Source organism: Gobio gobio (genome assembly GCF_949357685.1).
Source record: "Gobio gobio genome assembly, chromosome: 4".
Classification (NCBI taxonomy): domain Eukaryota; kingdom Metazoa; phylum Chordata; class Actinopteri; order Cypriniformes; family Gobionidae; genus Gobio; species Gobio gobio.
Genome location: NC_137100.1, coordinates 53,675,765 through 53,688,558, shown reverse-complemented (window position 1 = coordinate 53,688,558; position 12,794 = coordinate 53,675,765). Strand labels below are relative to the sequence as shown.

Below are 12,794 nucleotides of genomic sequence, written 5' to 3'. Positions count from 1 at the left end.
ATGGTGCATAACCCTGATGTTTACATGAACTCTCTTCATACATGTGTTTTCCTTGTTGGATTGGTCACCCTACATGTTACTTTTCGTGAATCCAGGATATCTGAGATAAATACGTTCAGCTCAGGTGCGGACCCCTGTAGGTTTGATAAGGGTGCGTTTTGGAGGTCTTCTGTTATGATTGCAAGTAAATTGAAAGCATGTCACAGAAGACAGTTTTGATGAACATCTACATGGGCAGCTGTGGTGCTTTATTATTTACCCGAGGCTATGGATTTTCCTTTACTAACCCCTGAATTTAAACCAGGAGCAGTGAGAACATTAGTATGGCCCAAAGGTTCTTCAGCAAGAATGAACCACCTGGGTCTCCCTTTCAAACCAGCTTTAAAATGCTCCTCTTCTGGGAGGCTTTTAGCGGGCCTATTTGCACTCAAACACTTTTGTATAGGAAACGTAGATGGACCTCGACTTGAAAGGTTGCTTTGAGTATAGTCATGGACAGAAATCTTTGAAAAGCTACACCTAATGCATTAAACTTAAACATTAAGCAAGCCCTTATGTTCACCTCTTTTAGTTGACAACTGTTTATGATGTGCTTTCTGTGCCCCATGATTCCAAGAAGTGTAAACTTGTAAATGCGTTTCGTTTTGTTATTAAAAATAAATTGCACTCAGGGTCCAACTGTATATATATATATAAAATGCAAAAAAAAGTAAATCTGAAGTGGCACATTCCATGCCTGTACACTATGACCACAATAAGGTAGTATGTTGTTTCTTTGTTTCTTTGTGTGTGTGTGTGTGTGTGTGTGTGTGTGTGTGTGTGTGTGTGTGTGTGTGTGTGTGTGTGTGTGTGTGTGTGTGTGTGTGTGTGTGTGTGTGTGTGTGTGTGTGTGTGTGTGTGTGTGTGTGTGTGTGTGTGTGTGTGTGTGTGTGTGTGTGTGTGTGTGTGTGTGTGTAACAGGAAATTAGAGGAGACATGCATGTTTGAGCGGGTCCCCCTGAGCGGTGCTCGAGGTCAGGACAGAGGGCCTGTCTCCATTAGTTTTACTGGCATGCCTCCAAAACCTTCTTTGCCCCTTCAGACTACCTTTATTACTTCCCTCCCCACTGTACTGCTTAGTCTATACAGATGGGTTAAAGTCTCTCCTCACACGGTTTAAACATCATAAACCCTGGTCAGAGTAGATGCCATATTTAATTTGATGCAAACAAACAAGGTTCAAGTACAATATGTTCAGTATTTATACTGATGTATAATAAATATAATGTGTGATCTGTGTTTTCACATAAACTATATTAACTGCTGTGATGGATTTCAGATTCAGACCGATAACTTGCAAGACTTCTGGGTCGATTTATTCAAAGAACTGGCTCAAAAGAGAAATTTCTTTGTAAATCAGACTATACTGGGCGTGCTGTATGTTTCCGTTTTTTCCATTGTACTTTTGCAAATGTCTGCAAAATGTTTGATCAAGAACACTGTCGTATTCCTATTTTACCTTCATAAATCTTCTTGCACTGCTTCTGTTGAGCTTTAAAAAACTGACATTCATAGTATACCTCTCCCCATTGTGTTTAGTCCTTTTCTTGAATGATTTAGGGGGCCTAAAAGTAGTGTGTGTTTGCTAACCTGATATTTCCCTGCAACCTTATCCCATGCCTTTATCCCAGTGTCAAACCCACCTGAGGAGTCCCATCTGAGTTGAACAAGAGGGTCTCAGAGCTGTAATTTAGCCTCTGACTGCATGAAAGGACACGCTTGGCTATTGTAAACACTCCGATGTCACCTCTTAAAACAGTGTCATTCAGAAGTGATGCATTTCTGAACAGGACCCTAGATCTCCGTCCTACTAAATAACGGTCTTTCAAGGCTTTTTTTTTTGTTCTGTTAAATACAGAAGTTTTTGTCAGATGCTAGCCCTCAGACTACCTGAAAAATAAGCCTTGACGGATATAGATTGAAAGATAAGATTGTGGAGTGACAATGAATCTTTTGTTTGGGGTTATAAAATGAAAAGAGTTTTTCCAGTGCCTTCTGCGTTGCTGGTGGAAATATATCTTTTCACCTGTGATGCAATCTCAATTTCATCCAGTGTGTTGTTCGGGCATTACAATTTCTGAAGGCATTCATAGAAACAACAGAATAATACGTGCCCTGTATGGTCTTCAATGAGACATAATGCTTTTCAAGCATCTGTGAAGGATTTCAGTGAAAAGGAGCTATGCTGGATCCAGGAATGGAAGTAAACCGTCCATTCAATGAGATCTTTGAAAAGTCTTTTTTATCAGGGCCTGAGTCTGAACAAACCGTTTCTCTGACTGTTTCTTGACCCGTGTTCATGACATGTCCTTTCTTTAATACGTTTTTTTTTTCTCCATAAAGTCACACTATGAAAGATACAATCAGCTCTGCTTAAAGCCGATTATCCAGTTTAATTTGCCGTGAAGATGTCGAGATACTCTTCGCCTGGAGATGGCTGAATTATTTTATAATAAAGTCACAAGGCGAGTCATTAGGGAACAAAAAAAAGAGATCATAAGACATTTGAAAAACTTGCGGTCCTCCACATGTGCCCCTTCTTGTGAGGTGTGTGTGCGGGCGTGCACGCTAACCAAGCAGAGCGGTTTCCGTCCAGTGCTCATTTTTTGACTGGAAGCGGTTAAGTGAAAAAAGCACTTGAGGGAAAGTTATCCGAATGAAAATATTGACAATATGCCTTTACACCACCTTGCCACTATGGCCACAATGTCAAAACAGCAAGTCAGGTGTGACGGGTAGAAGAAGGCCCGTCAAACTGGGATTGTTCCTGCGAGTTCACCGTGGTAGGAAGCAAGTTCCAGGTACATAAAGAGTGGGGCAAGAAAGCACAAGAGCTCTTTCAGACCCATGTTATGCTACTTGGGCCGTTGAATGATTCCCATTCATCCGTTTCCCCTTCCACTGAAAAGTAATCAGTTACTTGCTGAAAGATGATATTATATGCACCTAATGTCAAACAGGTCTGAAGCAGGTTCATGCCTGATAGCATTGTTAGAGAACACCTTTATTTGTGCTCTCCCATGGCAAAATGCTCGCTACCCCAAAAGGTTTTCGCCCATGTAGTTTGGCCTGTTTTTTTTTTTTCCCTTTTCATTCGCTTTTCTCCTCCTGTTTCACCTCCTGCTTTTCTCTGCAGCCTGTAAATCAGGAGAAAAGCAGCTGGCAGTGCTAATAGAGGATGCTCTCCTGCAGGGTAACAAAGAGGTATTGTTAGGTTTGTAAGGGCATTATGCAGCTAAATAAAGCTGACATGCTGAGGTGGAATTATTGCCCATGCTGAGCCTGGCGCTGCCCTGTGAAGCGAGGCTGAGAGTCGGCTGGAAGGAAACCAGAGCCGGAGAACCCGAGAGAGAATGGGTTGCCATTCCAGAATGTTCTATAATGACGGCAGTTCTTCTAGTCAGAGTCATCAGTTTTTGAGCTCTTCTCACAACTTGAATGGCACTTAAAAGACTCCCTGTGGTGAAAATCAAGTTTGTAATGTTGTTTATATGCCTGTGTGGTGTTTTTAATATGCTTTAAGGCAAACCATGTGTGAATTCATCAGTCAACACCATTGCTGAGTATTTTCTTCTTTAAAAAGCAGTGCGCTAAATGCAGTCTCAATAACTTGAAACCACCCCTCCCTCCTACCGTCACAAACTTGTAACCAATCCCGTCAACATGCGGGGTGGGGCTTTTCATATCATTATTTCTAAGGATGCAGATTTTCTATCTGACTCTGAGACTGCGAACGGGAATAGGGTTTGGTTAACATTAGCAACACATTTATTGGCTGTTTGATGATGTAGTCAAGCCCAAAGGCTAATCATATCAATTACTGTTATGTGTCGACTTCTATTCAAATTCTGAATGGAATATATATAGCCTAGAAAGCCTGCAAAGACAGCTTCTTCACAATCACTCAAAAGCTGTCACTCATCTCAGTTTGCAAAGTTCTGTTATAATCAAAGTTCTGTTATAATAGATTGCATAATGGATCTCTAATGTACATTGTGTCTACATTTCTTAACGAAAGGATTCGAGGAAAAAACTCTTCTGATTGATCACTGCGTTTAAGAGATCAACAAACATGTCTGATTGGCTCACCGCTGCAAAAACACACGTAGTAAATAAAAACATTTGGCGTTCTCCAGAGCGCAAGCACAAATCGTCAATAGTAATATGATATTATTACAGTATGAACTGAGGGCGCTCTTGCTTTCGTTTGAGAGTGCCCCCTTAAGCAACCCCGTAGAACCGGGCCTGTCTGTATAATTCACTCTTCCTCTTCTTCTTCTTCTTCTGAATCCGTTTCTAGTTCAAACATATATGGCTGATTTAGACCTATATTTCCACTTGCCATTGTGTAGCGTTTAATACAGTTGAGTGAGTTGATCAGGTAGTCCGAAGAATAGTATATTTGTAAATGAACATCAACTTTAATGTTTATTGTTAGTTCATGATACCCAATGCTTTAACTAATGTTTATGATACCTTATTGTAAAGATATACACAACATTGCTTAATTTAAATGAACACTTATTTTACACAATATTTACTATTATTAACTAAAAATATTTGACAACAGAAAAGTGTACTACCCTTTGACAAAGGCAGAATGACCACTTCAGTTAATCTGTCAATGCCAATAAACTCAAAATGACCAAAAGCCCTATCTAATGTATCACTAATCCAAACCCTATATTGAGGATAATCTAATAAGAAGTCGTGGTCTGACTTCTTCAGATGAAAGACTTAGTATGAGGCCATTTATGGGTGGTTCTAATATTCTGGCTTTTACTCCAAAAGTCAAAGGCCGAGGCATCGAGATTGGTCTGTTGTATTGGCCTGCATACGACTGAGCCTCCGCTGATTCCAACACCCTTCTGAGTCGTAAGACGAATCTTTATTAGAGCAGACAGCCATTGTCTGCAGTCATCTAGATAATTGCAGCGCTGGGTCCTCTTCTCTAATCAATCCAGACAGCTGCCGCCGTGCCTGCCGCGTTTGCCAACCGTGCAGCTCAAGCTAATTAATGAAATGATGAGCCGTTTGGGCACAACGTGGTACCACACAAACAATCTGGGACGTTTGGTAATGCCCAGCCCACATCAGAGGCACAGATAGATTAGTGAAGAGCTTGTATGTTTATCACCGTCATAAAAATGAATGTTTCAGAAGTGCTGCATACTGTTAAAGGAGGAGAAATGAAAATTCTGGTGTTATTTACTCACCTTCATGTTGTTCTAAACCAGTGACTTTCTTCTGCAGAGCACAAAGGAGAAACATGCTCTTTTTCAGCTATAATGAACACGGACTGGCACTTCAAAAAGGGATGCAAAAGCAGTTCAGGTTGATAATCTTCCTCAACAGTGACCTAATACCGTTTGAATCATGAATTTATCATTTAGACTGATTTAGTGAATCGATTCATTTAACTCAATGATTCGGTCACAAATCACTAGTCCTCCCATGAGCGTGTTAAGGAGAGCAAGGGTGGTTGACAAGATTTTCATTTGATGACCATTTTAAGATTGTAGCAAAGCTATTGAATGGTTTCAGAAGCGCACAAGTTATGTGAACGACCTTTGTGATATTTTTGTCTTTTATGAAGCTTACAATCTTAAGTCCCTATTCATTGCAATTGCATTGGAAAGAGTGACCGGCACAGTCTTCAGAGTTTCTCGTTTTGTGTTCATACAGTTTTAGAACAACGTGAGTGTAAATCCTGATGGAATTTTCATATTTCATATTTTCAATATGTCTAGTATAGTTTTTCATTTCTAATAACTGTGAATAAAAAGAAGTTAATCATTTTGTTTCTATCATGCGTCTTCATTCTGTCCGTCAGTAATCACGCATGGCATGAAACAGGATGGCATATGCCGTCTGAGCCATATGGGCGCAGTGTGAGTCTGTTCCCAGCATGGGGAAGCAGTGGTTCATAGAGGGCACGGAAAGCTTCCAGATCTCTGAAATGAACAGTAGGCGCTCACAGATTTTCTGTGTGGCTTCACCAGCCAACATGTTGCAGCTTAACACCCGGAGCGCTCTGGTGCCACCTTGCCCTGTCCCGAACAGAGATGGAAATAGCGGACCAATGTCTTCACACCAGCTGTCATTGGCCCTTAAAATGTCTTGAAACACGCAGGCTGTTTTTGCATGTCTGTGATCTCAGTATGGGTTTAGAAGAGCTAAAACTAAACTTCTCATAGAGAAGTACTGTATCTCTGTGTGTGTGTGTGGGGGGGGGGGGTGACTGGGTAGATTATGCAATAGTACTGTAAATGATATAGTAACTGCATGTAATACTATACAGTGATTTAAAGTGCTACATGCTATCAGGGATACAGCAATGTAGATAGTGTGGCCTACCTATCTAGTATTTTTTTTTTTTTTGTGGTACATTAAAATATTTTAATACGTTTCTTAATTCCCATTTAAAAATTTTGAATTTTAAATTACATATATGCTATAGAATATCAATTATAATTGTTGTGTGTGTGTGTGTGTGTGTGTGTGTGTGTGTGTGTGTAATCATTCAGTTCTATAAATGATATAGTTATATGTGAAATCAGGCATCAAAATATTTGAATGTACTGTAGAATCTTTTAAAAATATTAAAACCCATTGAATAAGAAAAATAAATAATAAAATACCTTTATTTTAATGCATTAATTTAAAATAAATGTATAACATTTTGACTGCTGTGAGACAATATTCAGGTTTATAATCAACATTTCTGAAGCCAAAATCTCTTTCATCAGCTAGAGGTACCCACCCAGTTGCGATTTAGATGTTTTGGCATTCTCTGTTCTTTGTTGGCACAATGAAATGCAGATCCCAGTGGATTTGACTGGTAAAGAGGAGAGAATTTCCTGTCTGGATGCAGCTAATCTGTGAAAAGATGACAGCTCTCCATGCAGCACCTGCTCGCGAGATAAATTCTTGTCTTATTCTGTTTGTTGACTTCATCAGCTGGAGGCGGCTTTTAGTTTGTTACTTGTGGTTTTATATCTGTCTTTGTGCATGAGTATTAATGTTTATTTTTTGGCACACAGTGATGATGGAGAGATATACCACTGGGTTTGCAAGGGAAATGAGCTCAGAATGTGTAGCGTTAGGCTTGAGTTCTCGCAGCAGAAGGCAGTGCGGAGTGTGAGTATTTGCAATAAGCATCATTGGCCCCTGGTCATTTGGGAGAATTTGCATCCCCTGCTGCCTTATCTTAAGACCCCGTTTGCATATGAGCTGTTTTTATTACATATAAAACACAGACCGACTAAGGCGTAAATCCATAATCTCCCATTTGCATGTGCAACAGGAGACGGTTGAGAATATTGTTGTAAAGGGTGGGGGTGGTGGGGGAGGGGTTTAATAGTCTGGAAATAGACACCGGCTGCATCCCATGGATATGCAACATTAGGATTAGTCTTGTGTCGAAAATTGTGTGTCCTGACTCCTGATGATGTCTTGATCGATCTATCTATCTATCTATCTATCTATCTATCTATCTATCTATCTATCTATCTATCTATCTATCTATCTATCTATCTATCTATCTATCTATCTATCTATCTATCTATCTATCTATCTATCTATCTATCTATCTATCTATCTATCTATTGTTCTATCTATCTATTGTTCTATCTATCTATCGTTCTATCTATCTATCGCTCTATCTATCGTTCTATCTATCTATCGTTCTATCGTTCTATCTATCTATCGTTCTATCTATCTATCGTTCTATCTATCGATTGTTCTATCTGTTTATTTATCTGGTGTTTTATTGTTCTCTCGTCATAAGGCCTATAAACCTTAAAAAAGATAAAAACTTGCTACCTCATATAAGCACTTGACAAACAGTCATGGACAACGTTATAAAATATTTTTTTTACTTATATTAATATATATATATATATATATATATATATATATATATATATATATATATATATATATATATATATATATATATATATATATATATATATATATATATATATATATATATAGTAATCAGGTGCATATCAGGTGCTGTTAATGCTACACAAGTGCCTACTATTGGTCGATTAGAAAAGTGACTTATAATGTGAGACTCTTTTTCGGAACACTGGAAAGAATTTCCTCTGATAGCTAAAGCCATCTGTCTGCACTTTCATCATGTCGGTGTGTGTGTAATGAGTAGAGTACGGCAGCTCTCCAGATGTTCCAAGACGGCTGTCTGAGCCTGAAATGAGTTCAGAGGTCAAGGATATCTTAGTGGGACAGCTGTGGGGCGATGCTGGGGTCACCCTGCTTCTGCTAGAACCATCCGTCATGAGAACACACACCCCTACTTACACTGCTGGTGGTTCCTACCGCAGTAGGCACGTGTTGAGGCCCGAGTCCCTTGAGGGATCGTACCATGAGAGAAGCAGCAGGGGGATAGGATAGATCAATAGTCTGCTGAAGTGTCATCTGGTGAACAGGGATGCCAACACGTCCCCAGGGAGTGTCACTCTCTCCTCAGAATGCGACCTCTGACCTCTACAAATCTGTGGGTGTTCCTGAGGGCGCTCTTGTCTGTGTGTCTAATAGCTCTACTGTGATTTCACTCAGTCTTAAGGGTCTCTGTTGTTGCCTGTTTTATGTTACAGATTGAAAATGCTCTTCTGTTCGAGGCTTGAGAGAACTGTATGGCATAAATTGGCATGGCAAGAATTGTAGTACTTGTTAATGATTTAAATATGTTATATTTGAACAAACTCCTAACCCTACTTATAATAATAATACTAATATAATAAGAATCCAATAATCCAAGCCCTTAGCACCATGGTGGCAATGTTTGCATGGGTAAGCAGTAAAAATCTAGTCACTGAAGTTGGTGTGTTGTATGTTTTTGTTGTTAGCGGGCGCAGTAAATCTATCGCTGACCTTGGTGTTAGATAATGAGGTCTTGTTTGTCTCAGAGAAATATTTCTGCCTTGAGGCCTGTCAGTTGTCAAAAACAAAAGTTAAAGGAGTTACAAGTATATTGGACTCTGTCTTCTCATTAAAAGAATCCTAAGGCAGAATTTCAGGGCCAGCAGTCACAATATGGATGCATTGAGAAAATTGAACGCCATACACCTTTAATGTGGCAACTTGCCCAATCCATATTCTGATGTGTCTACGGTGAGGTTGACATATTAACAATTTACCACAACCAAAAATTGACAAGAATTTCACAGGTGACACGCACAGCCACTGCCAGAAGCATGACATCACAACGGCTCGTTTCGAATGACATTGTGTCATATTTTCTGCGAAATGATTACGGCCGCATTCTAGACTGGGAAGAAGCCTCTTCATTACATACAGCAGGCATCCAGACATTCACAGGGCACTTTTTTAATGAGAAAGAAGCCACGCTTGTATGTCTTGTCCTGCCTGCTGGCTGCCATTATGACCCATTAGAATCATCATTAAGAGAAAGCGCAGGGCCCATTGTGCCTAAAGTGCCACGGACTGCTAGCTGAGGAGCCTGACTACCACTGTCCGTTTTCACTGTACGAACGTGCCTCCGAGACTGGTTTCCAAGGCAACGTCACCGACGGGCGACATATTTCTTCTCTGCTTTGTAGGAAAAGGCAGCAAGACAGGGTTATCCATGAGTGCATCTGTTTAGACCTTTCCAAGCGATTGGGTAGAAGTTCTCCTTTTGCGCTAATCTTGTACAAGGCCCTACAATTCGTAACCACTGCTGTTCCCAGAAAAACTTCAAAAGCCAACCCAAAGCTGCAAAAAAGGACAAGCTCCACCACCTACACACTTAAAAGGACAGTTTTCCTTCTAAGAGCAGGTTCTGTTTGTAGACTTGGGCTCATTTATGAAGTGCGTCATTCGGCAGGGGAGAAATATGTCAAGAACTCAAGCTAGCGTTTTTAGCCCTCAATTATTGGTGTCCATTAATGATTAAGTGGTATGTTAATACAGCTCAGATATTCCATTAGGAGCGCCGGGCTGAAGTTTTAATGGCCTGGGAGAGAGTATGTGTACTGCAGGCTTTCAGAGTCTTTGTTTGAGGTTGCACTAAGCTGTTAGGAATGAGGACTGCATTAAATGTGTTAATTAGTGGCCTGGGGAAGGCATTGTCTTTAATTACTCTATACCTCTCTCCATCTTTCCTTTCTGTTTTCTTTTCTAGCATTATTGCCAGTAAAATAGGCATATGTGATTGTTGGAAGGAGTGTATGCTTTAAAGTGTGGGGTCTAATGCTATTTCATGCATTCTGACTTATTTACACTGTTAAAGAGTTGTATTCTCATGCTAAACATGGACGTATGAACAAAAATGACTTGGACGTATGACAGAGTATTTCCGTGCCAAATACACTCCTTCCAGATTCGAACAAGTTTCGGAAAGTTTTTTCCGAGTATGGCCATGTATTAGGTCAAAATGGGTGGAATTCCCTGTATGGGCACTTCTCCTGGATGAGCGTATGCGGGAGCGAGAGCGTGCCCATCAGCGAGCTTCGTTGGGGTTGGGGAGCCATTGGCAGCACTTTTTTTTTAGACCACAAAATCAACAATGTCACTAAAGAAGTGTGTTTCTGGTTGTGTGGGAAAGAGAACCTTGTTCAGTTTCCCAAATAACCCAGCGTTAAGGAAACAGTGGATGCAGTTTGTTTTTCCGGAGCAGCAACAGAGTTCTGCAAGTGTGTTTGTTTGTTCCCGGTCACGAGTCGAAACCATAGGTGGTGAGTGAAACTGCATCAAATGTCTGTGTTCTGTTGGCAATCGGCGTGTAAGTGCATATAATGTAAACATTATCCCTCCTATCCAAGGAGGGATAATGCCATGAATGTAGTATCGGCTGTTTTCGGGAAGAGTCGGTACAGCGTATCTGTCTTTTATAAATATAATAAAACTAAAGACTTTTTGAGACATGAAGGATGCAATACTACTCTGTAGATACTACTCTGTAGATTGGCTGAAACTGTACGTGCCCACTGCCCACCCCCTTTAAGAATGCACCGATATCTAGATTCTAGCCAACCATTTTTTTTCAATGTTATTTTCTAGAGCTGCTGTACAGCCAAAACAATTTCTCTTCCATTCATTTCCTATTATCACTGTAAAGCTGCTTTGAAGCAATCTGTATTGTAAAAAGCTCTATATAAATGAAGGTGACTTGACTATGCTTTTACATTTTGAAACGTGTATACTCTGTAGATTGCGAGGTGTAAACTCTTTTTTGCACTGTACTCTGATTAACTGAGCAAAAGCAGAAGTTCCTCTGTACAAAGACTGTGGCAGTGTTACCGAAATCCCTGGAAATATCTTGTGAAAAAGAGAGTGAGCGAGGGTGACTCTGAAAGGCCAGTATAAAGGGTGCATGATCCCTTTTCACAGCACAATTGAAACATAATTATTTCATGGCAGACTGTGTGCTCTGTAAATCTATGAATGGGAACGGCATTTAACTTTAATTAGCTCTGATTTATTCATTCTGACTGGATTGCTTGCAGAAAATTGGATCATCTGATTATAGTCAAGCATGAAAATGACCTGATTAAACACTTCATAAAACCCATGGAGAGAAAAAGAAATACAGAAAGAAAATGAACCTGGGATAAAACGATAAAAGGGAGATAAGAGAGATGAGGCACAGAGAGGAAGACAGACAGATGTGGATGTGTTTGGCGTCATGGTGTATGCCAGCATTTTGCACAGTGAGCAGAGAAGGCATCGCAGCTGGTTTCTGTTCACCCTGCTGCAAACTAATGGATGGATTGGCAAACCAATCCCACGCTATAGGTTACATGTCTACAGCTGTGCCAAACTGCATGTGCATTTGATTTGAGATGCTTGCATGCACCTGAGCCAAAAAGAAAAAAAAAACAACAACCCTGTGGCGCTTTCCCTGTCCTATGGTGTGGACGAAATCCACTCACTATGGCTCAAATGATCTGTTGCTTTGGGGGGGTGTTTTGTATTGGTTTCAAAATACTATCAATAAAGGCAGCCTTAAGGCCCACTCAATTCTATGAGAATCGGGGAGTTCCATAAGGATTATCTCACAGACGAAGGATTGGAATCACTTTCAGAACTATTTTTTTTTCAGATGATGAACAATAATAACATTGACAGCCAATCAGAACCCTTTTAAAGAGGTTAAGCATTTAAAGTGGCAGACAACAACTGCAATGCACGCCGTGCAGTAGTAGTACCTATTCATTTAAAAATATAATATACAGATTTTAATCTCTGTTTTGTCTTTCTTTCTTTCTAGTTACGCAAACGAATGAGAATCTCGGATCCAAAACTTCCAGCTCGACCAAAGTGTCTGGCCTTCAGCGTAGCCAGGAACAGAGTAACGACGTTTCGTTTGTCCCGCCGATCTCAAGTCCGACTCCTGCGTCACCCCCTACGGGGTCTCCTGCCCCTGCTGCGGCGGCAGCCCCCCCGCCTAGACCGCACCCTATCTCCCCAAACCCTCTCAGTATCAAGAAGGAATCTTTGCCCCCTATCCCCACCCCTCCCCTCCTGAGGAACCAATCACATTCACTGGAGCACAGACTCCCACCCCCGTCGCACCACAGCCGGCCAATCATCAGTCATCATCACCATCCTTTGCCTTACAGCAATCTTCACGACATCAGGTTAGTAACTTTTTTTATAAAACATTTTACACAGTATATATACACCCTACTGTGCAAAAGTCTTAGGCATGTTAGAATTTTCACCCCCAAAAAACTTTATTTAGAGTTATTTATATCTTTTGCTGTAGTGTGTCAGTAGGAAATCGC

General features: G+C 40.5%; 1 protein-coding gene across 14 annotated transcripts in view; it reads left to right on the top strand.

The window, feature by feature from the left end:
- Positions 1 to 12,794, top strand: part of fbrsl1 (fibrosin-like 1) — a 403,049-nt gene that overhangs the window by 373,127 nt on the left and 17,128 nt on the right. For all 14 annotated transcript variants that reach the window (XM_079815590.1, XM_079815586.1, XM_079815583.1 and 11 more), the window contains one exon: positions 12,278 to 12,647. In XM_079815590.1, the coding sequence (XP_079671716.1) occupies positions 12,278 to 12,647 (370 nt within the window). The remainder of the gene's footprint in view (positions 1 to 12,277; positions 12,648 to 12,794) is intronic.